A 27,385-nucleotide genomic window follows, 5' to 3' on the forward strand; every position below is an offset into this window, starting at 1 on the left:
CTGGCATGCGAGGAGAAACTCGGTTACAGAAAAATTCCTTTCAAGTTCCCATCGTGGCGCAGCGGAACGAATCCGACTAGTATCCATGAGGATACGGGTTCGATCCCTGGCTTCACTCAGTGGGTCGGGGACCTGGCGGTGCTGTGGCTGTGGTGTAGGCAGGCAGCTATAGATCCAATTCGACCCTTAACCTGGGAGCCTCCATATGCCGCGGGTACGGCCCTAAAAAAAAAAAAAAAAAAGCAAACACACACAAAGTCCCTGGCCCCAAACCATGCAGTGAATCAGTGGCTAGCCGGCAACAAGGACCCAGGTCCCCTGGCTTCCAGCAGGGAGCATAACGAAAGGGTCAAGGGTCAAGAACTCCAGCTCCTTCACGGATTTGCTCCTGTGTGACCCCAGGCAAGTCGCTTCATCTCTCTAAGCCACAAGTTTATCCTTTGTAAAATTGGGCCTCGAAACGCATCCCGTTGCACCGCTGGGCTAACTCTAGAATGCTCCGCAACGTCTGGCGCACTGCAGTCATTCCAGGTGACGGCAATCATTTTGCGCCCCCTACAGCCAGTTCTCTCCCCTGCAACTGCAGGGATTTTTAGAAAATGGGAATGGGATCCTGGCTCTGCAGGATGCGCCCCAGACCACTGCCTAAGGTCATCTCTTGTGTGTGTGTGTGTGTGTGTGTGTGTGTGTGTGTGTGTGTGTGTGTGTGTGTCTTTTCTAGGGCTGCACCCGCGGCACATGGAGGTTCCCAGGCTAGGGGTTGAATCGGAGCTGACGCGAGCCATGTCTGCGACCTACACCACAGCTCACGGCAACACCAGATCCTTAACCCACTGAGTGAGGCCAGGGATCGAACCCACAACCTCATGGCTCCGCTCCTAGTCGGATTCATTTCCGCTGCACCATGACAGTAACTCCTGCCTAAGGTCATCTCTTGCTATACTTCTCCTTGCCCACTTTCCTCTTGGCCATATTTCCTTGCTGTTCCTTGGCTCTACCAACGTTATTCCCACCTCTGGGCTTTTGCATCGGCAGTTCCCTCTGCCTGGAAAGCTCTTTCCTGAGACGGCTTTATGATTCATTCATTCAGGTCTCTGCTTAGATGCCCCCTTCTCCAAGAAGCCTCGCCCTGACCCCTGTGGACACCAGCTCTTGCTGTCTCCCTCCCTCCTTATCCTGCTTTAATTTGTTGCATTAATCACTACCTGACATTATATATTTATTGACGTACTGTCGGTTTCCCCCAGGCTGAGACACATGAGGTGCTCCATAAACGTTTATTGAAAGAATAATTAACCTAATTATTATTACTCGAGTAACTCATGGGGGAGGTAGGGCTTCTGGTCCCTGCCCTCCAGCCCGATCTGTCTGGAAACAGCGAGACCCAAAGGGTGGGGGTGGCACACAGAGGACAGGACCCAGGGGCTGGGCAGGTGAGAGGAGAGAATCAGGGGGGCTTCCAGGAGGATGCTGAGCAGGAAGATGGGAAAGGAGGGCAATTCTGACAAGGGACCAGGCCAGCAAAGCTTGGCGCTGGGACTGAACACTCCAAGTCTCTCCAGGGGTCAGGCAGGAAGCCTCGGGAGCCTCGCATCGGTGGGGAGACGCAGGGCAGCAACTTGACATCTAGAGCCCCCTGGTGGCCAAACCTTAAAATGACAACCAAGTCAGACACCATTTATGGAACACTTTATCAAATATTCACAAACAGTGCTTTGATGGAAGGCTCTGATTCCATTCTCAGAGGAGGAAAGGCAAGACCAGAGAGGTTAAGTCACTGACTCAGGCTCACCCAGCCGCTCCTCACCTATCACGCAGAAATTCAGATGCTGGGGAAGGGGCTAAGGACTAAATCCACGGTCCCGAAGAGCCCCAAGCAGACCTGGGTGCCCGAGTTGGGTCCCTCTTCAGCGAGGTGACCTCAGGTCAGTTACTGAGCCGCAGGCTACAGCCAATGAGATGGTGGTGAGGATGAAATGAGCTGGCGCAGCGCCTACAGTAAGCGGCCGCTCACCCAGATTGCACAAGGTCATGGTTACTGTAACTGACATGTGTCCATCAAGTCACATGGGCTTGCTTATCCCACTGTAGGCAAACATGGACCATCGGGCACACAGTAGGCGCTCAAGAAGGGCTAGGACTGCCTGAGCAGGCCCAGAACCCCACAGAGGTGCCGGCAAGCGGCCCCCTCATTTCCACTTGCTCCAGAGTCGAAAGTCGTTGAGTCCTCTCCTGTCTGAGACCCAGGGGCAACCCCAGCCCCCCGTCCCTCCTCCCCAGCCCCAGGCACCCGGAGCCCCAGCTTCCTCAGTGTCCCAGGTAACAGCATCCCGGCCCCCTTCCAAGCTCACGCGCTGCCCGGCCGAGGGTGACTCGGGTTTCTTCACAGTCTCACCGCCACGGCGTCGGATCGCCACGTCCCTCGGGATCGCAGCGCAGATCGGGCGGGCGGGCGTCTCTAGAAGGCGGGGGCGCGCTCGGAGGCCGGGCGCCCGGACGGCTCCCGCGGCGGCGCCCCCGGCGGGCCCTCCTCGTCCAGCCCCCGGCGGCCCTTGCCGATGGCCAGGCGGGGCCGGCCGCGGTTCAGGCCGTCCAGGAGGGCGCAGGCCTGGCAGAGCGCGCGGCTGGCCAGCGCCCCGCAGCGGCTGCAGGCGCCGGGGGGCGGGGGCCGCGCGGCCGGGGCCAGCGCCAGGCGCTCGGCCGAGTGCACGAGGTCCAGCACCGCCGACGGCCGCGCCGCCTCCAGCTGCTTGAGCAGGTCGCGCGCGTGGCCGCGGAAGGCCTCAGGCGCGTACACGCACTCCTCGGAGAAGTAGTCGAGGCGGCGGAAGTGCGCGTACAGCACCACCTCCTTCTGCGAGGCCAGCTGCAGCGGGCGGCAGCGCGGCAGGGCGCCCCCCTCGCCGGGCGAGCCCAGGCCCCCGCCCCGCGCCAGGCGGCCCGCGTCGCCCCGCAGGAAGTTCATGAGCACCGTCTCGGCCATGTCGTCGGCGTTGTGTCCTGGGGGGGAGGGGGGGAGAGACAGGGGCGGGTCAGGAGGGGGCGCCGGGGCCCGGAGGGTCCGCGGGAGGAGACCCCCGGGGCACCGTGGTGGCGGCGGGGTGGGAGAAGAGAACAGCTCGGAGCAACTGGGGTGTCCTCATTTGCCCCCCACTTATTGCGAACCGCGCTAGGTGCCCTTTCATATAGGGAGGGAAAGCACTTAATGCTACAAAAATCATTTCAGTCTCAGTCAAAAGTGTACTTCAGGAGTTCCTGTTGTGGCTCAGCGGAAATGAAGCCGACTAGTAACCATGAAGTTGCAGGTTCGATCCCTGGCCTCGCTCACTGGGTTAGGGATCCGGCATGCCATGGGCTGTGGTGTGGGTCGCAGACGCGACTCAGATCCTGAATTGCTGTAGCTGTGATGTACGCCAGTGGCTACAGCTCCGATTTGACACCTAGCCCGGGAACCTCCATATCCCGCAGGTGTGACCCTAGGGGGGGGAAAAAAAGCGTACTTTAGACTGGGCAGAAGTCAAAACAGCATTTGATTGAGATCCTCAAGTGGGCTGTTGATGCAAGTGCCTCTGGGAAGGCAGATGACGGTGTTTGGAAAGATGAGGGAGGGCTTTCCCGTCGTGGCGCAGGGGAAACGACTCTGACTAGGAACCACGAGGTTGTGGGTTCCATCCCTGGCCTCGCTCAGTGGGTGAAGGATCCCTGTGTTGCCGTGAGCTGTGGTGTAGGCCGCAGATGCGGCTCTGATCTGGCACTGCTGTGGCCCTGGCTATAGCTCTGACTTGACCCCTAGCCTGTTGCTGTGTAGGCTGGCAGCTGTAGCTCCGATTTGACCCCTAGCCAGGGAACGTCCATATGCCCTGGGTGCGGCCCTTTAGAAAAAAAAAAGGGAGTTCCCGTCGTGGCCCAGGGGTTAAGGAATCCGACTAGGAACCATGAGGTTGCGGGTTCGATCCTTGGCCTTGCTCAGTGGGTGAAGTATCCGGCGTTGCCATGAGCTGTGGTGTAGGTCGCAGACGCGGCTCGGATCCCGCGTTGCTGTGGCTCTGGTGCGGGCTGGTGGCTACAGCTCCGATTGAACCCCTAGCCTGGGAACCTCCATATGCCACGGGAAGTGGCCCTAGATAAAGGCAAAAAGACAAAAAAAAAAAAAAAAAAAAAAAAGGCCAAATATATATTGCAACACATTATATATATTAAGAATAAAAGGGAAATTATCTCTTCATATGATGATATACATCTAGTAAGTTACAATATTTATTACGTGTATATATATATATATATATAAGTGCATATTTACACAACAGTCACGGTAAAATGGAAGCTAAATCTCTACTTATTCTGCAGCTTGTCATACTTGAGCCTGGTCTTAGGACTTCTCAAATGGGCCTTACTTCCCCTCCTCAGGGCCTTTGCACACACTGTTTCCTCTGCTCAGAACACTAATTCCCTCTTTATCCTTCAACCTAGCCACCCTTTCACTAGGCCCTCCTGTATAATTTTTCTTAGTAGTACTTACTAGGTTATAATTATGCATGTGAGAAACGGGCAGGAGCAGAGACTGCCTTGTGCAGCTTCATAATGGCAAAAACTTACATGGTTGCCATGTAACATTTACCGTTTCAGTGTCTTGTCTAAGTGCTTTGCATGTAATTCCCGTAATTCACCCAACTTCCCAATAACTCAAGGTCCTAGATATTATTAATACCCCTATTATGTAAAAAAGGAAACAGAGGTTAGGGGGTTTGTTCTGGGCTACATGGCTTGCATCTGGTACACAATAATTGGTCAATGATTATTAGTTGAAGTAATAATTGGGGCAGAATAAGAGAGTTATCAGAGAAGAGAAGCCAGTAGAGAAAAGGAGTTAAAAGACACAATTGTGTTTCAGACAATGGATGGCTCCTTCCTTTCTTCCTCCTCCTCCTCCCCTTCCTTCCCTCCTTCCTTCTTTCTTTCTTTCCTTTCTCCCTCCCTCTCTTTCTTTCGCCAAACCTGAGACATAGGTAAGTTCCCCGGCTAGGGGCAGAATTGGAACTGCAGCTGCCGCGCCTATGCCACAGCCACGGCAAGCCAGATCCCATTCACATGTGACTTTTGCCAGAGACTGCTAGAACGCTTAACCCACTGAGCAAGGCCAGGGTTCGAACCTCATCCTCATGGGTATTAGTCGGGTTCTTGACCTGCTGAACCACAACGGGAACTCACAGGCTTGTGATGGGAGACACCCCCTTACACCCCTCCTTTTGTGAAAAGGGATACAAAGAATGTCATTTTAAAAAAAAGGGCAGACAACCATGGCCCTAGCCCCTATAGAGTACCAACTCCCCAGCCCCGTTTGCCTGTGTGTGTGTGTGTGTGTACACCAAGATGATGGCAGTGACTCAAAAGCTTGCCATGACCGCCCATTGGACACGTACACACTACGCTCACAAATCTTCCGTGGGCGTGGAGAGCCACTTCTTCCTGAGACGCTTCAATTAAAACGTACAGGCGGCGATACCACTTCCTGGGCATGCGCCCCAGGCCCCTTACTGTGCGCGCCCCAGGCCCCTTACTGTGCCTGCCCTTCGCCCGCACATGCGCACGTTCCCTCCCACGCCGTCCTTTAGGCGTTGCGCCTGCGCTCACCCGTCACGACGTGCGTGGCTCCCACGAGGCGCGCCCCTTCCTCCAGAGCCCGGCGCCTCAGGACCCCGCAGAAGGTGCAGCAGGCGCGGCTGCGGCCGGAACCGGCCGTGCTGCGGGCCACGGCGTCCATCGTCCAGCCCCCGAAGAGGTCTGCGTAGGCCACGACGGTGAGCGGGAGCTCCCAGCGCGCCGCCTGCCGCCGCACGGCCGCCAGCGCCGCGTCCCGGTAGCCGCCGATGCCTTCGTCCACGGCCACGAGGCGCAGCGAGATGCCCAGGCGCGGGGCCAGCTCGCGCAGCACGTGCGCCAGCACAGTGGAGTCCTTGCCACCCGAGGCGCCCACGGCCACCACGGCGCCGGGCGGCAGCAGGCGGCCCGCTACCACCGTGTGTAGCACCTCGGCCTCAAAGGCGGCGCAGAAGCAGGGGCCGCACAGCGCCTGGCCGGAGCGGGGACGGCGGAGGGCTGCGCGCGCCTTGTGGCAGGAGGCGCACTGCGGGGCGGGCATCGTGGGGTCCAGGTGAGGCGGGACGGGACGGCTTCTCCTGGGTGGGGAGAGAGGGGAGAAGGGTTACACGAGGATTCTGGATTGCCGGGGTCCTTGCCCACAGAAAGGCTGCCGGCATGGTGTCCGTGTCAGGAACAGACCAGGGCCAGCAGAATGCGCGCAGAGTAGGTGTCTCCCAGAATAAGAGAGGGTAATACGCACACAAGTGATCCTTGAACAACGTGGGGGATAGGGACGCAGTTAAAATCCGCCTAACTCTGCAGCCGGCCCTCCACATCGCTCCTGATCCCGCATCCACGGATTTCACAGCAGTGCTGTATCTTCTCTTCATCCTCCCAAGCATCTTACCTCACTTTTCCTAAAAGCTTATGGCCTTTTGCTCTAACCTCACGTCCCACTTGCCTTCAGCCGCTCTGGTCTCTACTCTCAAGCATCCCAGGAAACGCCTACTGCAAAGTGTCCGCAGTGCCCTTCCCTCTGCCCAGAGGATTCTTCCCTGTCACTGGGCCCAGCAACCAGCCCTCAGGACCCATGGCCGTGACCATTCGGCACATCTGTCACAGCTGAGCAGCGACCCCTTGAAATCTCCTCACCCCACCTCCTCCCCCGGCTTTGACTTGATTCGCCCTCCCTCTCCTGGTTTATCTCCTGCTCAGCCTCTAGTCTCTTTTGGAGTCCTCTTCATGGTTCTCAGGTCCTGCCCAGGTCATTTTTTCCTCGTGGGTGACTCTGGATGATGAAGTCCACCCGGCCGGTCCTCTAGATGCCCCATTGAGGATCCCTGATGGTCCCCTTGGATCTTGGGTGCCCAAACGGACCCCCAGGCAGAAACCTGTTCTTGCCCAGCTGTTCCCTGTCTTCCCAGACCCCCACCACCTTCCGCCCAGCTTCTCTGAAGGCAGGACATAAAGCCACCCTGGATTTATCTCTCTTCTCCCCCTAAATCTACAGTCACTCGGTCCCGGGAGTCTGCCTACAGAACAAGGAAGACCCAGGCAGGAGATGGGTCTGTGCAGATTGTCAGAGGCTAAGAAGCCAGGATACAGAAAGAGATGGGAGCCATGGGAGGATTTTGCCCTAAGAAGGGGTATAATGTAACTTAGGTTTTAAAGGGATCTCTTTGGCTGCAGTGTGGGGAACAGACAGTGGCAGGCAGGGGTAGAGACAGGGAGGCCACTGAGGAGGCTATGGCAGTAGCCAGTGAGATGACAGTGGCCTGGACTAGGGGGTTGGCAGTGTAGAGGACAGGAAAAGGTGGGATTTTGGATCTATTTTGAAGGTAGAGCCACCCTCAGGACTGGCACAAGACTTGGACTGGGGTGGTGGGTAGGGTCATGAGAAAAAAAAGAGGAAAGAGGGATGACTTGGAGGTTTTGGCCTGAGCACCTGGGAGGATGATGGGACCATTTAGTCATGGCTGGAGGGGTGGGGGATGACGCTGACCAGAATTCTCCATCTGGACAGGTCAGGTTTGATGTGCCTGTTAAGCATCTTCCCTTTGAAGACTTGATCAACCCCAGGCTGGGTCAGGAGCCCCCTCTGGGCTAGCAGAGCCCCTTGTATGCCTCCATCTGCACTGGATCTCGACTCTACCCTTCATGGTGACAGGTGTGTACTGTACTGTGAGCCTGGAGGGGGGAGGGGGGAAGGCCCTCCCAGTCCCCTCGGAGAACAAAGGGAAGGCAACATGTGACATCAGCACCTGTGTGCACATGCACGATTCTGTAACAAGGTGCCATAACCTGAATCCATGGATCTATAACTGTCCACTCAGAAATTACAGAATGTATGTTACCTTATAAGGGGGACAAAGAGACCAAAGCAGGGAAAAAAATAATCATAATAACGGAGGATATGTAAGACCACGCCCCACTGTGTTGGAGGCTCAGCCTTTGGATATGAACCTGCTAAGCCAGTGCGGGCACGAATATATGCTGTTGCCTGGCAAAAAGGTCTCGGTGTCCTGTCTCCCTGTGCGTAAGTCCTGCAACAAGCCCAATAAACGCAGGGACAGGGTCTGCTTCCTCCACCACTGACCTCCCCTGCCTCGAGGTGGACTTGGCACAGGATGGGTGCTCAGTAAAGTTCTGAGGGATGAGGGAATGATAAATGCCCCCGGAAAACGGGGCCCAGGCCTCAGGGATGCCTCCGGATTGCAGCCTTGTCAGAAGGACCCATGGGATGTAACATCATTCTATCAGGACAGAGTAGGGGCAATGCGGACGTACCCAGCTAGAGTCAGGGGCAGGGAAATGGTCGAAACTCAACCTGAGGGGGGGAGGGAGGGTGCGGGCCAGAGACAGGCCAGGCCGCAGGGTCCGAAGGGGGATGGTGGCCAGAAGGCCTCTGGGATAACAGGCGCTGGGAAAACTGAGGCGAGTGTCATCACTCCCACAGAGACCTTCAACCCTCAGACGACACCGCAACAAAGAGCGGGCGCTCACGGGCGGACCAACTCGAGGCGGGGGAATACTCACCTGAGGAGAACTCGGGGGTGGATCGTCCAAACCGTCTGACACGCGGAACTCCGGCACGGAAGTGGATTCGGAGACTACAACTCCCAAAAGACCTTGGAGGCTGCCTTGCCTACGGCTCCCAGAATCCCATGCAACAGCTCCTGAGGCACTTATGGTTACCAGGTCCTCTTGGCTTACAACTCCCAGCAACCTTTGTGGCCCCATTTTTCACTCTGCCTACCGCTCCCAAAATGCACTGCCGCATGCACCGCCCTCTTTCTTTTCTGCGCCTGCGCAGGGGGCAAAGGCCGTAGCGCATGCGTTATTTTGCTGTGGTAGTGCTCTCTCACCGTGCTGGACGCTTAAAAGGCGAAGTGACTGTGTTAAAATTATATATTTTTGTAGCTAGGCTTTTATAGGGATTATAGAGCATAATGTTTTTACCCTCTGCGATGGGGTTTCGGTGGGAACCGAAGGTTTGGTCGCGTGTGTAAAAAGAGGAGATGGGACATGCGCAGTACAGAGATTCTGAGAGGAGCGGTTCGCCCTGGATGCACGCGTGCCCTGCAGGACTGGTTCATGGTGCGCCTGAGCGTGTCGGCTGGGGAGAGGGAGCAGTGTGTTTGAGAGCCGAGGCCTCTGCGCGTGCGTCAGCCGTCGACACTCCGTCTTCTGAAGAGTGTTCCAAAGACTCAGATTCCTGAAACCCACCAGTCCCCACGCCCAGTGTCATAGAGACTCAGAGTTTCAGAAACTCAGACCCTTGAAACTAAAGGAGCCAAGAGACCGGGGACTCGAGAGGCAGCTCTCACCAACCAGCACATCTGTCATATTGAACCTCTTGGATCCAGACATAGGGTCTCTGTTCTTTGTGATCAGCCCCCCCTGCCCTGCCCCCCGCCAGAGATGCAGTCAGCGCTTAACTCTGAATCAGCACCGCGGACAGCACACACCCCTCCTCCCTTTCCAACCCAGGAGCCAGAGCACGTCCTGGGCAGAGGCCCCATCCCTGCTGGGGTAGAGGTGGGGTTGGTCACAAACAGATCACAGAACTTGGTAGCTGGTGGAGGATTCCCAGCACAGTGGTAAAGTGAGAACGTAACACCTGCGAGCCCAAGATTATCTGCAGAACTCACATCCCTTGTGACTGCCTGAGAGCCCTTACTTGGCCTGTACCTCTCTGAGAACTCCCTTTCCAGTCCAGAAGAGCTAGAACTCCACCCATCCCTGGCCTTTGCTGCCCTCATCACAGGCACTTTCGCTATGGCATTGGATTGCCAGGTAACCTGCCTTCCAACCGGATGTTACTTTCCTCAGAGACAAGGGCTGGATCTTTACTAGAAACCTGAAGGCACAGTGTAGACGACTGGTGAATGAATGAAATTTCCTCTCTCACCTCACGGTAAGTGTTGACATTTCTTACCTCTAAAATTAATATAAACTTCCTGGGAAATCCCTGGTGCCTCAGTGGGTTAAGGATCTGGCATTGTCAGATATGGCACAAGTTCCATCCTCAGCCTTGGAATTTCCACATATATTGGGCATAGCCAAAAAAAAAAAAAAGTTCCCATTGTGTCTCAGCGGGTCAAGAACCCAACATGGTCTCCCTGAAGATACAGGTTCGAATCCTGGCCTTGCTCAGTGGGTTGGGGATCCGACAAGGAACTTCCGTATGCCACGTGTATGGCCATAAACAGGGAAAAAAAAGAAAGAAAATGAACATGTAAGCCATACATTGGGAAAAAATCATATCTATATATCAGTCTATATCTACAGAGCTATAGATATAGATAAGTAGTTATAGATAAGTAGATAGATATCTTTTTCCAAAAGGGAGGTTGAACTTAAATATATAAAGAATTCTTTCCTACCGTATAACACCGGGAACTATGTTCAATATGCTGAGATTAAACCATAATGGAAAAGAATATATAGGAGTTCAGTTGTGGTTCAGTGGTAATGAATCCGACTAGTATCCGTGAGAATGAAAGTTCAATCCCTGACCTCATTCGATAGGTTAAGGATCCAGCGTTGCCTTGAGCTGTGATGTAGGTCGCAGACACAGGTCAGATCTCACGTTGCTGTGGCCATGGGTAGGCTGGCGACTACCGCTTCAATCTGACCCCTAGCCTGGGAACGTCCATGAGCCTGCAGATGCAGCCCTTCAAAAGGAAAAAAAAAAAAAAAAAGAATATATAAAAAATGTATATATGTATAACTGAATCACTTTGCTGTACCACAGACATTAACACACCATTGTTAATCAACTATACATCAATAAAAGACAGTAAGAGAATAAGAATGGGGGGTAAAAAGAATCCTTATTAGTTAGCAAACCAGTGCTAAATAAAGGAGAGGCCCCAAATGGAGTCATGTGCGGCAAGCCTCATGTCAGCAAACAACACCTAACACCTAACCACCGTCTCGGCTTCCCAGGAATGTGCCCTTTAACCAGTGAATCTGGAATTTCCTGTTGAGCATTAGTGAGATGATACACCATTTAGATTTTTTTCCATCACCCCAAAGAAAGGTGAGGTAATTCGTTCTTTCCTTGTCTATGATCCCTTCTGCCTACAAAAGTCTTCCATTTTGTATAGCTCCTTGGAGCATCTTTCTGCGTATCAAGGGGGATGCTGCCTGATTCGTGCATTGGTTAATAAAGCCAATTAGATATTCAGATTTACTCAGGTGGGTTTTTTTTTAACAGCAACGACGACCTAATTTTTAAAATTATTTTTAAAATAATCATATATTTTATAAGAGATCCAAATGACCAGTAAGTATATGCATCAATATGGTTGGATGCCAAGGAAATGAAAATTAAGGTCACAATATGTGCCCTATCACATCTGCTCTAATGGCTAAAATTGTAAGACCTGAGCATAATGACCATGGTGTAGGCCTGCAGCTATAGCTCCACGTCAACCCCTAACCTGGGAACTTCCATATGTATGTCGCATGTGTGGCCCTAAAAAAGACAAAACTAAAAAATAAAAATAAAAAAATACATGAGCCTATCCAATTGGAGGGGGACGTGGAGGAACTGGCCCTCTGAGACATTTCTGGGGGCAATGTAAATCTATAATCACTTTGGAAAACCGTGTGACAGTTTGGGATACAGTTATGCGTAATATAACCACTCCGTGACCCAGCAATTCCGCTCCTAGAGATTTACTCAAGAAGAATTAGAGCAAACATGCACACAAACACTTGTATGTGAATGTTTACAGCAGCGTTATTCACAATGGCCAAAAGGTGGAAATAACCCCCAAACCCCAAGAGAATGGATAGCCAAAGTTTATATCCGTATAATGGAATCCTAGTCTTCAAAATAAAAGAATGAAAGGTTGATGCATGTAACGAGATGAATAAATTTTAAATACATGTTGAGTGAAAGAAAACAGAGGCAAAAGAAATAATTCCCCTTACGTGAAGTTCAGGAAGAGGCAAAATTAATCTATAGTGACAGAAATTCACAACAGTGGCTGCTTCTGGTTGGGGAGCAGGTATTACCTTAAATGGAACCCAAGGTGAGTTTCCGGAATGCTGGAAATACTCTGTATCTTGGTTGGGATAGTAGTTACATGAGTATATGTATTTATCAAAACTCACTGAATTATGCATTTAAGATGTATGCATTTCACTCTATATAATTGTACATTGATGAACAAAAAGAAAATTTAAAAAATTTTTAATAAAATAGAGGATTTGGATAAAATTCAACAGCCATACCTAATTAAAATTGTAAGATAGCAAGACACAGGTTCACTTATTTTTACTGAAGTAGAGTTTACTCACAATATAGTTTCAGGTGTACATCAGAGTGATTCGATATTTTTAAGGAGATGCAGGTTTAGAGATAGAAATAGTGTGTCCGCCTCTGTTAATGAGTATTGCTTAGCTTGTGCTGTGCCCCCTTTAAGCAATTCCAGGTTGTAGGGCCTGCATAGTTTGTTCTGGTTCTCTGTCACTGGCAATGCTGAGACGGGGCATCTTTGCAGCATCTCTCATGGTCCCATGGGGTGAGGTTAAGGAAGTGGAGAAGTTGGAATCCTATCCCCTGGCGGGGAAGAGACGTTGGAATTAGAGCACTGAGTTCTGTGCGTCCCTCCCCAGCCTGCATTCCCATTGCCTAGATCTGATTGGCAGATGGAGTGGCCAATGGCCATGTGCCCATGATGTCCCACCCCCAGGCTGTAGGCGGGGTCTGTAGACTTTCTTCAGGAACCTCCACCTCCTAACTTCACTGTGACTGGTGGCATCCCTCTCCTGACTGTCCACTTTGGCCAGACCCTGGGCGGCCCCTTCCAGCCTAGCCTGCCCCTATAGGGACTCTCATTCCCCCCTCACCTCCTTGCCCACCTGGTCCTCCAGGTCAGAGGGGGACCGTCATATAAGCCTATTTGTCCTGCAGGGAGAAATTAGAGAGGAAATCAGATTTGGGATCCAGAGGAAACCATGAGAAACAGGAGAGTCCTCAGTAGATAAGGACTCAGCTTCTTCTTCCCACACCCATATTCCTCTAAGGGAGGTGATGCATCTATGGGCTTAACCACTACATCAAGAGTCCCTAACACTCCCCACACTTTTAATATTTCTGAGGTCTTAAGGTCACTGGAGGGAGATACCATGGGGCAGAGGATGGGGGAGGGAAGCGGCTGGGTGTACCTGGGGAAGGAGTGGGCACTACCTAGCCTATTACTGCTAATGATGATGATGATGAAAATTAATTTTACACCTGTTATGTGCCAGTCACTGTTATAGATGATTTATAAAAATTATCCTGAATCCTCCCAACAGTTACTCCAGGTGAATACTTTAACCTCACTTTGTGGATGAAGAAACATGAGTTCAGAGAGGTGGTGGCACTTGCCCAAAGTCACACAACAAGACAGTGACAGACACCAATATCCTAAACTTAGCCCCTCTGACTCCCAGCCCCCTGCTCTCATGCCAGAAGGGAGACCTCAGGCAGCAGAGAACGTGGCACCTCTGAGGGGAACGGAAGAGTGGAGATGTCAGGTTGACTCCTGGTTGTGAGGAGGGGTTATGCCTGGCCAGGGGGCTGCTTCCAGGATGTAGAAAAGAGGTGACCGGGAGTTCCCATTGTGGCTCAGTGGTAATGAACCCAACTAGTATTCATGAGGATGTGGGTTTGATCCCTGGCTTTGCTCAGTGGGTCAGGGATCCGGCATTGCTGTGAGCTGTGGTGTAGGTCACAGACATGGCTCAGATCCCAAATTGCTGTGGCTGTGGTGTAGGCTGGCAGCTGCAGTTCCGATTCAACCCCTAGCCTGAGGAACTAACGTATGCCACAGGTGTGGCCCTAAAAATCAAAGCAAAAAACAAAAAAAAATGTACTCCATTCACATAAATGGACAGATCTTCTAGACAGAAAATCAGTAAGGTAACAGAGACCCTAAATGACACAATAGGACAGTTAGACTTAATTGATATTTTCAGGACATTACATCTAAAAAAAAAAAAAGCACAACAGAATGTACATTCTTTTGAAGTGCACATGGAACACTCTCTAGAATTGACCACAGGATTGGATTGGGGCAAAACTAAGTAAACAAATTAAAGAGTGTAGAAACTATGTCAGGCATCTTCTCTGACCACAATGACATGAAAGTAGAAATCAACCCCAGGAAAAGAAATGAGAAAAAAAAATAATTATCTGACTCCAAACGTTCCTAATGCTGAGGTTGAATAACTTATCTACTCTGTGCCCGTAACTACTGCTAATCCTTTCCTCCTCCACAGTGTGTGTCACCCTCCACATCACCCTCCAGGGCAGGTGTCACTCTTCACGTCCCCCAAGTGGGGCCAGGAGGATGTGAGGGGAGGAGCGACTTGCTCAAGGTCACCCAGACGGGTGTAGGCAGACCTGGGATTTACACCCAGATTGAATCATTTTCCCCCTGCACCATTGATCTCTGCTACCTCTTTCCCAGCTCCACTTGGGAACTCATGACTACCGTGAACCAGACACATGCTGTAGGTTTGACATGCTCCCCGCAGGTCATTCTCACACCTGCCCTTCTGGGTGGACCTTCAATAACTAACACTGTAAACTCACAGAAACTGGGCTGAAAAGAAGTCCCTGGATGAAACCCCACTGCTGTGGAGAGACAAGGCTGATTCCAGACCCTCCCTCTCTCCTGGGACTTTGGGTCCTTGAGACCTACCTGTCTGCCCAGATGATCCCTGACAACCCACTTCCGGGCTTGTGCCTTTTCACTCTGGCTCCGCCTCCCCCTCTCAAGGCTGGGCCGGCTGTGGAGTCCCAGTTCCCAGCCAGTGTCCCACCCTGGGCCCAGGGCAACAGGTACCTGGTGGAGTAGTGTTTGAACAGAATGTAGATCAGGGTTGCACAAAAGACGACACCGCCCAGGACTGTCACTACGATAAGCACCACCACATAGGATCCTGAGACGGTGAAGACTCTTTTCTGAGCAGGCTTGGGGCGCCCTAGAAGAGAGGGTATAATGGAGGTCAGGTCCAACGCTCGCTCATCCTTCCATTCGCCCACACGCTTATCAGCACCTGCCACGTGCCAAGCACTGGACCGTGTCCTGGTGACTCAGGCTAATGGCTTGATGACCCTGTGTAACCAGCACCCCTGCCCGGGAGCTCTCTCTCCCCTCCAAGGGTCTGTGCTTTTTGGGAGCATTTATCGCTGCTGGCCATAATAATAGGCATCTCTTTGCTTAGTTCTTGACTGTCCGCTTCCCAACCAGCATGTTTAGTTTCCTCTTTACAGCCACACCTGGGGCACATGGAAATTCCTGGGGGCCAGGGGTTGAATTGGAGCTGCCATTGAGACCTGCCCCACAGCTTGAGGCAATGCCGGATCCTTAGCCCACTGAGCAAGCCAGGGATCAAACCCGCATCCTCATAGAGACCACATCCTTAAAAGCTGGGATTTGGGGAGTTCCCGATGTGGCTCAGTGGTAACGAGCCTGACTGGGATCCATGAGGACTTGAATTCCATCCCTGGCCCCTCTCAGTGGCTTAAGCATCTGGTGTTGCTGTGAGCTGCAGTGTAGGTTGCAGACGAGGCTCAGATCCTGCAATGCTGCAGCTGTGGTATAGGCCGGCGGCTACATCCCCAATTAGAATCCTAGCCTGGAAACTTCCATATGCCATGGGTGTGGCCCCAGAAAGACCGAAAAAAAAGGAGGCGGTTTGGACTCAGACCTGGGAGGGTGGGGGGTTTCAGCCAGCCCTTGTCAACATGGCCTCGCAAGGTGGAGTGGGCCTGTCTGCTGCCAGGCACCACCCCAGCAAAGGCAGGGGTTGGGGGAGATCAGGAGGACGGAGCCCCAGGGGACAGGTGCCGCACTCACAGGGCACCTGGACCTGGAGTCTCTGGTAGAAGGTCAGCTGGGTGACGGAGTTCCCCACGACGCATCTGTAGCTGCCCATCTGGTCCCAGGTCAGGCTTGGGAGGCTAATGTTTTCCCCTGAGAAGCTCAGCAGGGAGCCGTTGTGGAACCAGCGGTACTGGGATTCCGGTCTGGAATAGGCTGTGCACTTCATCTCCACCGGGGTGCCGATCTCGGCAGACACGACGCCGCTGAGGTGGTTGGGCATGCTGGTGAGGGTCATGCCGTAGGGCCCATCTACAGAGAGAGGGCAGGACAGCCTGAGCCGTGCTTCTGATCATGGGGGTCGCGTCTCCTTCCCTCAATCCACAGGAAGTCGTCACCCTCCCTGCCCCCGCAAGGAGGTGCCCCCACTCTGCACCCCAAGAGGACCCCAGACCCACTCCAGGCAAGGCAGCTTGGCCCATCACCATGACAAGAACAACAGTGTCCTCTGTTTCAGCACTTACAAGGGGGAGTTCCTGCCGTGGCTCAGCGGGTTAAGAGCCCAACTAGTACCCATGAGGACGTGAGTTCCATTCCTGGCCTCCCTCAGTGGGTTAAGGATCCGGTGTTGCTGTGAGCTGTGGTTGTAGATCTCGTGGCTCATATCCTGTGATGCTGTGGCTGCAGTGTAGGCCAGCAGCTACAGCTCCAATTCAGCTCCTAGCCTGGGAACCTCCATATCCTGTGGGTGCAGCCCTAGAAAAAAGAAAAAGACTTACTATGGACCATCCCATTGGCTTCCCTTCATGTAATAAAATGGGGACGGAGCAGAAGCCAGCATCCCGGAGTTCCCATCATGGCTCAGTGGTTAAAGAACCCAAGGAGTATCCATGAGGATGGGGGTTCGATCCCTGGCCTTGCTCAGTGGGTTAAGGATCTGGCGTTGCTGTGAGCTGTGGTGTAGGTCGCAGAATTGGCTCAGATTTGGCATTGCTGTGGCCGTGGTGTAGGCCGGTGGCTGTAGCTCCAATTTGACCCCTAGCCTGGGAACTTCCATGTGTTGTAGGTACAGCCCTAAAAAGACAAAAAATAAAAAATAAAAAAAAATAAGCAGCCAGTATCTCACCAACTGCATGCTGGGCACAGCTCTAAACACTTTACATGTTCCTCCACTCAATTCCCACACACCCCTTGTGACCCAGCCCACTCTTGATCCATTTCACAAATGAGGAAAATGAGCCTCCATAGGGGGCTTCCATGGTCCCCTGTTGACCAGCCGAAGGACTAAGCAAATACCCTCTATGACCTGGGAGGAATTTCCCGGAACAGCTGCAGCCCCCGGATCCCAGGTCTTGGTGGCAAACATCTGAGCAGTAAGCAGAGTATGAAGCTCAGAAACTGTCAGCTCGTGAGAGCTTTCTCAGGACTGTGGCCAGAGCTTGCATGCCCTAAAATCTGAAGGGAGGCAAGAGTGGTTCCAGATTTAAATGTGAAAATGATTTCTACACTTGGGATGTTACCCCCTTGAAAGCGATAAGGGAGAGTTGGATAAACATGAACCATCCTAGATGTTTCAAAGAATCCGAGTTTCCCTGCATGTTTTTGTTTTGTTTGCTTTTTTTAAGCACTGCACCCGTGGTATATAAAAGTTCCCAGATTAGGGGTTGCATCAGAGCTGCAGCTGCCAGCCTACACCACAGCCACAGCAACACGGGAGCTGAGTGGAGCCTGCAAGCTACACCACAGCTCACGATGATGCTGTTCCTTGACACACCGAGTGAGGTCTGGGATTGAACCCGAGTCCTCATGGATACCAATTGGGTTCGTAACCCGCTGAACCACAACAGGAACTCCCTTCACTGCATTTCTAAGTTCAATGTCTTTGATTGACAAGACCTGTCTGAGAATTTGAGCAGGTCTTGCCGGGTTGCCAACTTGCCCAGTGGGCAGCAGAGTGTCTGTGAAGTACATAATTTAGTGGTTTTTGTTTGTTTGTTTTTTATGGCTGCATCCATGGCATATGGAAGTACCTGGGCCAGCAATTGAATCTGAGCCACGGCTTTGACCTACACCAAGCTGTGACCTATGCCCCAGCTGTGGCAATGCCGGACCCTTGAACCCGCGGTGGCAGGCCAGGGAACTCTCACCTCTGTAGGGACCTAAGCCTGGTTTTACCCCACCAAGCTACAGCAGTAACTCCAAAAATTTAGTTTAAAAACTGAACTTCTGGAGTTCCCGTCGTGGCTCCGTGGTTGATGAACCCGGCTAGGAACCATGAGGTTGTGGGTTCAGTCCCTGGCCTCGATCAGCGGGTTAAGGATCTGGCATTGCTGTGAGCTGTGGTGTAGGCCAATGGCTACAGCTCCAATTAGACCCCTAGCCTGGGAACCTCCATACGCCGCGGAAGCAGCCTTAGAAAAGGCAAAAAGACAAAAAAAAAAAAAAAACATTGAACTTCTTGGGGGGAGGTATAGTCAATTCCTTCCCAGTCAAAGCAAAACTGAAAGTGATTTTACTAAATTTAGAAAACAGAATAAAATGATCAGTGAGCTGAATTTGAAGGCTTGGGAATAGTTGGGTTTTGAAAACAAGAAATGGAATGTCAATTTAAGAAAAGATTGGTTATAAGCAGTCGATTCTTTACACAAAAGCCAGATGTCATCAAATTTATACTCTTTCTATTCTGGAAAGTAGGAATTAGGATCCTCATTTTATTTTAAATTATTTATTTATTTTTTGCTTTGTAGGGCTGCACCTGTGGCATATGGAGGTTCCCAGGCTAGGGGTCAAATTGCAGCTACAGCTGCTGGCCTATGTCACAGCCATAGCAACGCAGGATCCAAGCTGTGTCTTCAACCTACAGCACAGCTCACACCAACGCTGGATCCTTAACCCACTGAATGAGGCCAGGGATCAAACCCACAACCTCATGGTTACTAGTCAGATTCGTTTCCACTGAGCCACAATGAGAACTCCAGGGTCCCCATTTTATTTTATTTTATTTTATTTTTTATTTTATTATTATTATTATTATTTTGTCTTTTTGCTATTTCTTGGGCTGCTCCCGCAGCATATGGAGGTTCCCAGGCTAGGGGATCGAATCGGAGCTGTAGCTGCCGGCCTACGCCAGAGCCACAGCAATGCGGGATCTGAGCTCAGTCTGCAACCCACACCACAGCTCACGGCAATGCCGGATCATTAACCCACTGAGCAAGGGCAGGGACCGAACCTGCAACCTCATGGTTCCTAGTCGGATTCGTTAACCACTGTGCCACGACAGGAACTCCAGAGTCCCCATTTTAAATTGAGTGAACCATTGTTCTGAGCAGTGAGGATGGTTCTGAAGTCCAGGTGTGAAATATTCAGAAGAGGGATTTGAACCCGGGGTAGCTGTCCTCAGGCTGGGACATGCCGTGCTCTCCGGTTCTGTTTCATTGCCAAGTCCTCGGAATACCCTGAGCCGACCCGCGCCTTCACTCCCATAACGCCATAACACTCACAGGCTACCGTCAGCTGGATCAGCTCACTTCTCCCAAAAATCTCCGGGATGATTTCTATGCTACACTGAAGTGGTGAATCAAAGCGTTCAATCCTTTGGATAATGAGTGTCTTGGTGTCTGGGGAGATTGTCATCCGGTTATTGCTGGACACTGGTGCAGAATTCACATACCACATGACGTTGGTGTCATTGGTGTAGCAGATGGCAGCCACGGAATCTATGTCCTCGACCACAGAAGTGGCGTTGACTGAGATCCCAGGGATTTCCAATTCTGGGTGAAGTAGGAAGGGAAAAATTAGGGGTTGGATCTGCCTCCCTAAGCTCTGCTCCTCCCCAAAGGGCGTTCCAGAGTATGTTGGGGAAAAGCCAAGTGTTGCAAGATGAGAGTTGGGGTCGTGGCAGGAGAGCCTTGCTGGCTCTGAGGGACAGAGAAGCAGGGACTTGGCACAGGCGGTGAGATTCACCCCTCTCCTGAGCCCTTTGTCCTATTTGCTGAGCCATCACTGTGGCATCCATTGCAATAATAGTGAGTTCTTACCATAGGCATAAGGCATAAAGGTTGCCTCTGAACCCCCTAATCAGGACACACCCATCCATAGAGCCAGATAGAATTCAGAGGGAGAGGTGGTATTTGGACTTTCTGTAAAAATATCTCACATTATCTGAGAGTCCCTTGGCAAAAACTTCCTCTAACCTTAAAACAGATTTCAGTGGTGGCTGATATTCCCATTTGACAGATGGGAAAGCTGAGGATCACAGAGGGAAGACAAAGGACATGTGGTGTACACAGAGTAGAGTTACACAAAGGTCTTCCAGTCCTCAAAATCCACAGGGTCCTGCCTTAGCCCCATGGAGGCTCCAGGAGCTGTCTGCAGTAGACAGAATTCCAGCATGGCACCGTGATCTCTACCCCCTGCAATATGCCCTGTGTAATCCCCTCCCCTCCAAAGCAGGTGGGACCCATGACTTTGTTCTAGCCAATAAGATATGGCAAAGGTGATGGGCCATCTTGCCCATCTCTAGCTTTTGTGATATTAGACTCCTTCTCAGAAGACCAGAGCGAGATACTTTGGCTGATGTTGAAGAGGCAAAGAGCCATGATGTAAAATCCCCGTGGGCAGAGCCACCCAGGAGAACACAGCCCCAGCCAACACCACATAAGTCTCAGCCAGGAATGGCCTGAGCCATGCCTGGACTTCTCACTCCCAGGAATGGGTGTTGTTTGAAGCATCTCCGTGTGTGGGCTATTTGTCGTGCAGCAGTAGATAACTGATACAGTGACAGGGAACCTAGAGCCCTTGAAGGTAGTGAGTGCCCCATCTCTGGGGAGAAGCTAGACTAGCATCTGCCAAGGCTTCGAATGTCATCTGGAGGCAGGAGGGAGGTTGGATGATATGAGCTCCAGGGAACCTCACTCCCCAAACCTCCAGGTCCACCTGTGCTTGCAGAGGGTGGGGGCAGCGGGGCTACCTGCTGACTCACCTTGAATCTTGAGCCAGCCAGTTGCTCTCTGGGTCCCATTGATGGCGTCCACCCGCACTGTGTAGTTCCCTGTGTCATTTAACTGAGACCCCCTGATGTGCAGGTCACCCGTCTTCAGCACACTTTCCCGGCCGGTGAACATGGGCCCGTTCTGCTGGGAATCAGAGGTGACGTTGTAGCTGACAATCATGTTTTCCTCAGTGTCATTTGCGCCGCGGTGCCAGCTATAGGCCTGGGCATCTTCAGGGCCGTTTTCAAGGACCAGGCGGGTCCGGTATGTTTCCACTCCTATCAGTGAGTCTGGGTTGATGTCGATTTGGCCAGAGGCCTGGCAGATCCCCAAGGCTAGCAGGCTGGCTGAGGACGACGAAGAGAAGACACACACACAGATTTACACCCCCATGCAGTGGGCCATGGAGAGTGACCCAAGCGTTCCAGCTCCTGAAGGACTCCCCGGCCTGTCCCCTCCTCTCCATCGCCTCACCCCTGGCCTAGTCCACCCCTGCCTCATCCTTTTCCCGTCTGGCCTCCTCCCTGGAAACTCAGCCTCCCATCGTTCCTCACAGGAAACTTATGTTCCTTCTTATAAAGCCCTACTTGTAACCTTCCCCCTGCTCAAGTACCTTCCTTGGCTCCCCAGTGCTCTCAGGATCAAGCGCCAACTCTTAGCATGGCTTATGAGACACTCTTAGAAAGAACTTGTCTTTAGGACCCTTCTAGCCTTTTCTTGGATCACATCTACCCTCCCCATAACCTCATGCCCCGCTCTGTTTATTTAGTCATTCATTCATCTGTTCACTCATCAGAAGGAACAGCATCCACGCTGTGTGTCCCCATCACGCATACCGCTCTCTTGACCCACCACACTCTCCCCACCCTCAGGCTTTTGCACATGCTCTTCCACATCTCCGGCACACTGATCCCTTCTCACCTCCCCACCTCCTTCCTCCTCGTTGACTCATTTCTTTGCAGCCTTCAGTGTTCTGCTGTGGTGTCTCCTCCTCCCCAGTCAGAGCTTCTGGATCCCTCAGGGCACCCCAGTCTCTTGAGCCCCTCTCCTCCCCGTCCCCACCACTCTGGGTGATCAGAGTCTGGTGACAGATCTGCATCTCTCACTGGACTGTGAGCTCCCCGGCTGCTCGGACCACCACAGCGTCCCCAGACCCCTGAGCACAGGGCAGGACCCAGCAGGAGTGCCTGACATAATTACCTGGGTGGATCAAGCTCTCCCAAGACGGTTGACACAGGTCTTGGATTTAGCTTCTAAACTCAGTGGAGTGAATGGGGATGGGGAACTGTTATCACCTCAGACCCGGGCAGCCATCGGCTGCTCTGGGAACCCTAAGCCTTGGGCCCCTGGAAGAGGCAGAGACAGCTGAGAGCCCCTGCTCCTGGGCTCCAGGCGTGTATCCTACACTGTGTGAGGAGAGTCTGAACAACCACCAGGGAAATGTGAGCGTCGAGGATGTCAGGAGGAAGCAGAGGGTCCTGGGGGAAAGGGAGGGATTTGGGAGGGGTCCAGCTGGAGAGGTGGGGGCGCGGATCAGGGCAGATGGGGCGAGCAGAGGAGGGGATTGCTGGGAGGCGGGCGTCCAAGTTCACCAGTCCTCAGGTGGATCAAGGTGAACACAGTGTGTGTGTGCGCGTGTGTCTCTCCGGGGGAGATGTGCCCCAGGTATGAGTTCATGAAAGTCCTGGGGAGGCTCCCGGGCCCCTCACTTTCCCTCTCCCCCTCCCCTGTCCTACAAGCTCAGCTCTCTTACCCACAAGGACTAGTTCCTTCCAGAGTCTGCACCTCTGTCTGGAAAGGTCCATGAGCTGCTTGGCTCCTCCTGGTGGAGGGGTCTCTCCAGGGGCCCGGTGGCCTCCTGGGCCCTTTTACAGACCTGCTTGTTTCAGGCTCTGAGCTGTGTCTCCGCCCCTCTCCTTGCTCAGGGATGGACTTTGAACCAGGGTGGCAGGGGCCCGGGCGAGGCCCCTGCTGAGTCAGGCATTATCTCTACGGCTTTAGGAGCAGGAGGAAGGCCTGGGGATCCATGGCCATTGATAATGTCAATGGCCATTATGGGGAAATTTTGAAGTCCCAAACTCACTTTTTTTTGTTGGTTTTTGGTTTTGTTTTTTTTGTTTTTGTCTTTTTAGGGCCATACCCGCAGCTTATGGAAGTTTCCAGGCCAGGGGTTGAATTGGAGATGTGGCTGCCAGCAGAAGCCACAACCGCAGCAACGCAGGTCTGAGCCACGTCTATGACCCACACCACAGTTCATGGCACAATTCAGATCCTTAACCCACTGAGTGTGGCCAAGGATCTAACCCGCAACTTCATGGATACTAGTCGGGTTTGTTACTGCTGAGCCACATGGGAACTCCTGATTGGGATTACTTCAAATCAATATGGAGAAAACGGACATCTTTCCAATCCATAGACATGGTCTATTTCATCATTCATTTGGATCTTCTTTAATTTCTCTCGGCAATGATGTTCTGTATTTTTCAGTGTAGAACTATTTCTACACTGAACTATAACTATTTCATGGGGTTTTTTTTTTTTTGGTAAATTTTGTGTTAAAATATAGTTGATTTACCATGTTCTGTCAGTTTCTGCTGTACAGCCAAGTGACCAGACATACATACATATTCTTTTTCTCATCTTATCTTCCATCATGTTCTGTCACAAGTGATTGGATATAGTTCCCTGTGCTCCACAGTAGGGCCTCATTGCTTCTTCATTCTAAATGTAATAGTTTGCATCTACCAACCCCCAGTTCTCAGTCAATTCCTCTTGGCAACCACAAGTCTGTTCTCCATGTCTGTGAGTCTGTTTCAGTTTTGTGGTTAGGTTCATCAGTGCCATATTTTAGATGCCACATAGAATTGCTCTGGCATGGTATCTGTCTTTCTCATTCTGACTTTCTTCACTTAGTATGAGAATCTTTAGTTGCATCCATGTTGCCAAGAATGGCATTATTTCATTCTTTTTCATGGCTGAGTAGTATTCCACTGTGATCCCTACGGAAGCATTTACCTTTTTTCAGTGTTTTCTCCTTTATACAGACAGCACCGGAACGACTTGTGGCTAGCCCCACTGTTCCTTGAAAACTGGGTTCACTTCTTGGTGGGTGTTGAGTCAAAAGATACCACCAAGCCAAACAGCGCAAGAGGGATTTATTCCTTGCAGTGAGTAAGAGGGACACTGGGGAACTTTCCCAAAGCAGCGTCTCCCCAAACAGCAAACCTGGGGAAGTTTTAAACTAAGGGTATATGCATATTCATGAAGGGGCTTGGAGGAAAATTCAGCGTAGAATTGGGGCACAGGTTGGCAGAGTCCAAGCTTTAGTTGACTGAAGCCCTGAGGGTCCGAAAAGGTCAACATCGTCATTCCTTAGGTTCCAGTTGATCTGGTGGTGGAGCTCAAGAGGGTTTGAGGTCTACACAACAGCTCTTCTTTTCCATTACAACAGAACTGGGAGTCTTTTTTTTTTTTCTTTTTAGGGCTGCACTCGTGGCATGTGGAGGTTCCCAGGCTAGGGGTCAAATCGGAGCTACAGCTGCCGACCTACACCACAGCTCACAGCAACGCTGGATCCTTCACCCACGGAGGGACGCCAGGGATTGAACCCACAACCTCATGGCTCCTAGTCGGATTCGTTTCTGCCGCGCCATGATGAGAACTCCCGGAACTGGGAGTCTCTACAACTGATTTATCACCTTTGTGACTTCTTTTGCCTGGTAACAGCCTTTCGCGCCCGCCCTCCCTCACCTCCCTTAATACCGCGGATGACTGAGACCCGTTCAAGGAGGAGCACTGGGGCCAGGCTTAGATCACAACGTGGCTTAAGCCCCAAATGGCTTCTCTTATGTTAAGAAAGCCATACCTGCTTCTCTCTCGCTGGGGACACCCCCCGCTCTATCTGCTTACCCCCAGAGACAAGAGTGGTGTGGTACAGGCTTTCGCCGTGGCCGAGAGAGGTCTGGCCTTTGCCCTCAGCTCCTGGGAGGGAACTTCTCAGCCTGTAGAGCCTCCTTCCTGACAAGAGTTTCTTTGTTTACCCCGGGGCCTCGGGCCACAACAGACAGTCTAGCCACAGGATATGTGACAGAGGTTTCGGAGGTTTCGGGTCGAGAGGTGTCAGCTCTGCTTCTGAGAGGCTGGAGTCTGATATCAGCGATGTGGGCAGTCCGCCACATCCATGTGACAGAGCCGCAATAAAAACCCTGGCCACCAAGGCTCAGGTGAACCTCCTGGCCAATACATTGTCAAACATCAATGCTGGGAAGAGCCGAGGCTGGCTGGGACGCCAGTGGAGAGCTGGAAACCACATTGGGAATTCCCTGGATTCCTCCCTGACTCGAATCTGTATCCTTCTGCTGTAATAAACTAGCCGTGAGGCTGATGGCTTTGCGTGGCTTCTGTGAGTCCCTCCAATGAATTATCAAAAGCAAGGGTGGGGAGGTCCTGTTGTGGCACAGTGGAACTGAATCCAACTAGTGTCTATGAGGATGTGGGTTCAATCCCTGGCCTCGTTCAGTGGGTCGGGCACCCGGTATTGCCATGAGCCCTGGTGTAGGTCACAGACACAGCTTGGATCCTCAGTTGCTGTGGCTGTGGTGTAGGCCTGCAACTGCAGCTCCAATTCGACCCCTAGCCTGGGAATTTCCGCATGCCGTGGGTGTGGTCTTGGAAAGCAAAAACAACAAAAATACAACAGAAAGCAAACCAAGGATGGTCTTGGGGACCCCTGAGGTGGCTCCGTAACTATGCAGGACTGCTGGATGGTACAGAGAATTTGAGGAGAGAGTGTGATTGTAGCAGGGCTCCCTGACCCCCAATGCTGGAGTTCAAATCCAACTCACCTGCCGTGGAATCAAAACCGACAACACTTAAGACTCAAACCCAGCCTGAAGAGTTTAGGACTTGAACGCAAAGGGTTTTTTTGGGTTTTTTTCATCTGTCTTTTTGTCTTTTCTAGGGCTGCACCTGCAGGATATGGAGGTTCCCAGGCTAGGGGTCGAATCAAAGCTGTAGCCGCTGGCCTACGCCAGAGCCACAGCAACACCAGATCCAAGCCACATCTGCAATCTACACCGCAGCTCACGGCAATACCAGATCCTTAACCCACTGAGCCTGGCCAGGGATCAATCCCACAACCTCATGGTTCCTAGTTGGATTCATTAACCACTGAGCCACTACAGGAACTCCAAACCCACAGTTTTTAATTAGAATCACTCACCTCGTTTCTAAACTTACTGAGGCTCAGGTTCTTTGTGTCTCAGTGCAGAAGAAATTCAGTGAGGGACAAAGTGATAGGCAAGAAATAGATTTATTAAGATAAGATGCTTGTGAGAGATACATGTGGGCAGACAAAGAAGCACTGTGCCAAGCATTTGGTGGGCTACATCTTTATGATCCGAGGAAAGCGGGGAGTGGGAAAAGACCGCCTCTTCCTCTTTCTTGGAGTAAAGAACAGCTTACATCATTAGCTCCGCCTTCGTATCGGCTAAGAGAGAATTTGACCCTATGAGGTCCAACCGTTGCTGAAACTTGGCCTCTGCCACCTGTGCTGAATAGAAACGTGGAGACAGAGTTTTGGGTGAAGGAGAAAAAGACAGCTTTGGTGTTATGCCTCAGCAGGCTAATGCCTTAAAGGCTGTGCCCCCCTCTGGAGAGATTAGGAGGTGAGGCAGAGTAATGAATAATGATTTAGGTAGTTAGTGTAGAAACATGGGCTTCCATGTATTCTTTTTTTTTTTTTTTTCCCTTTAAGGACTATATTTATTTATTTTTTGGTTCCTTTTTGTCCTTTTTTGTCTTTTTTTTTTTTTTTTTTAGGGCCACACCCTCGGCATATGGAGGTTCCCAGGCTAGGGGTCCAATCCGAACTATAGCCAGCCGCCCGCCTACACCGAGTCGTGTCTGCCACCTACATCACAGCTCACAGCAAAGCTGGATCCTTAACCCACTGAGCGAGGCCAGGGATCGAACCCGCAGCCTCTTGGATGCTAGTTGGGTTCGTTAACCACTTAGCCACGACGGGAGCTCCGGTGTATTCTTTGATATAGTTGTTATCAGTATCTATTGAAACTGACAGCACTCACAGCCTGTGCCTACTCTATCCCTATCACTCTGATTTTGGAGTTCTCTGGCCTTTGTTTGTTTTTGTCTTTTTGTCTTTTCTAGGGCCGCTTCCCGCAGCATATGGAGGTTCCCAGGCTAGGGGTCTAATTTCCAGCCTATACCACAGCTCACAGCAACGCCGGATCATTAACCCGCTGAGCACGGCCAGGGATCAAACCCTCAACCTCATGGTTCCTAGTTGGATTCGTTAATCACTGCGCCACAATGGGAACGCTCTCTCTTTTCTTTTTTTTTTTGGTCTTTTTGGGGTTGTACCCACGGCATCCAGAGGTTCCAAGCATAGGAGTCGAATTGGAGCTGTAGCTGCTAGCCTACACCACAGCCACGGTAACGCAGGATCTGAGCCGTGTCTTCAAC

At 51.8% G+C, this 27,385-nt stretch overlaps 3 protein-coding genes across 16 annotated transcripts in view; 1 reads left to right on the forward strand and 2 right to left on the reverse strand.

Moving 5' to 3' along the window:
• Nucleotides 1–1,672: 1,672 nt before the first annotated feature.
• CTU1 (cytosolic thiouridylase subunit 1) lies at nucleotides 1,673–8,679 on the reverse strand. Its single transcript, XM_021094859.2, has 3 exons — nucleotides 8,617–8,679; nucleotides 5,632–6,176; nucleotides 1,673–3,000 (listed from the first exon to the last, which is right to left on the reverse strand). The coding sequence occupies exons 2-3, from the start codon at nucleotides 6,137–6,139 to the stop codon at nucleotides 2,459–2,461; spliced, it is 1,050 nt and encodes a 349-aa protein (XP_020950518.2). The 5' UTR covers nucleotides 6,140–6,176; nucleotides 8,617–8,679; the 3' UTR covers nucleotides 1,673–2,458.
• Nucleotides 8,680–8,912: 233 nt separating this feature from the next.
• Nucleotides 8,913–27,385, forward strand: part of LOC110261034 (myeloid cell surface antigen CD33) — a 35,316-nt gene continuing 16,843 nt past the window's right edge. For all 8 annotated transcript variants that reach the window (XM_084961790.1, XM_084961789.1, XM_021094851.2 and 5 more), the window contains exon 1: nucleotides 8,913–9,997. In XM_084961790.1, coding sequence (XP_084817916.1) covers nucleotides 9,973–9,997 — 25 coding nt within the window. In that variant the 5' untranslated portion in view covers nucleotides 8,913–9,972. The remainder of the gene's footprint in view (nucleotides 9,998–27,385) is intronic.
• On the reverse strand, nucleotides 12,368–22,809 carry CEACAM18 (CEA cell adhesion molecule 18). Of its 7 annotated transcripts, none has more exons than XR_014806584.1 (7): nucleotides 22,656–22,809; nucleotides 20,893–21,249; nucleotides 19,412–19,681; nucleotides 15,948–16,223; nucleotides 13,847–15,069; nucleotides 13,662–13,799; nucleotides 12,368–13,526 (listed from the first exon to the last, which is right to left on the reverse strand). XR_014806584.1 is itself a non-coding variant. In XM_084961761.1 (7 exons), exons 3-6 carry the CDS (start codon nucleotides 19,598–19,600, stop codon nucleotides 12,985–12,987), a joined length of 453 nt encoding a protein of 150 aa, XP_084817887.1. In that variant the 5' UTR covers nucleotides 19,601–19,681; nucleotides 20,893–21,249; nucleotides 22,656–22,809; the 3' UTR covers nucleotides 12,368–12,655; nucleotides 12,958–12,984. The 7 variants fall into 7 exon arrangements, 5 of the variants coding, with proteins under 5 accessions (XP_084817887.1, XP_020950515.1, XP_020950516.1 ...); XM_084961761.1 differs by lacking the exon at nucleotides 13,662–13,799 and having other exon boundaries at nucleotides 12,368–12,655; nucleotides 12,958–13,003; nucleotides 14,931–15,069; nucleotides 19,582–19,681; XM_021094856.2 differs by lacking the exon at nucleotides 13,662–13,799 and having other exon boundaries at nucleotides 12,368–12,655; nucleotides 12,958–13,003; nucleotides 14,931–15,069.

The sequence above is a fragment of the Sus scrofa genome, chromosome 6, assembly GCF_054392235.1.
Source record: "Sus scrofa isolate SSC_HxYL_T2T_F1_AM1 chromosome 6, Sscrofa_HxYL_maternal_Yorkshire_Landrace_v2.0, whole genome shotgun sequence".
Classification (NCBI taxonomy): domain Eukaryota; kingdom Metazoa; phylum Chordata; class Mammalia; order Artiodactyla; family Suidae; genus Sus; species Sus scrofa.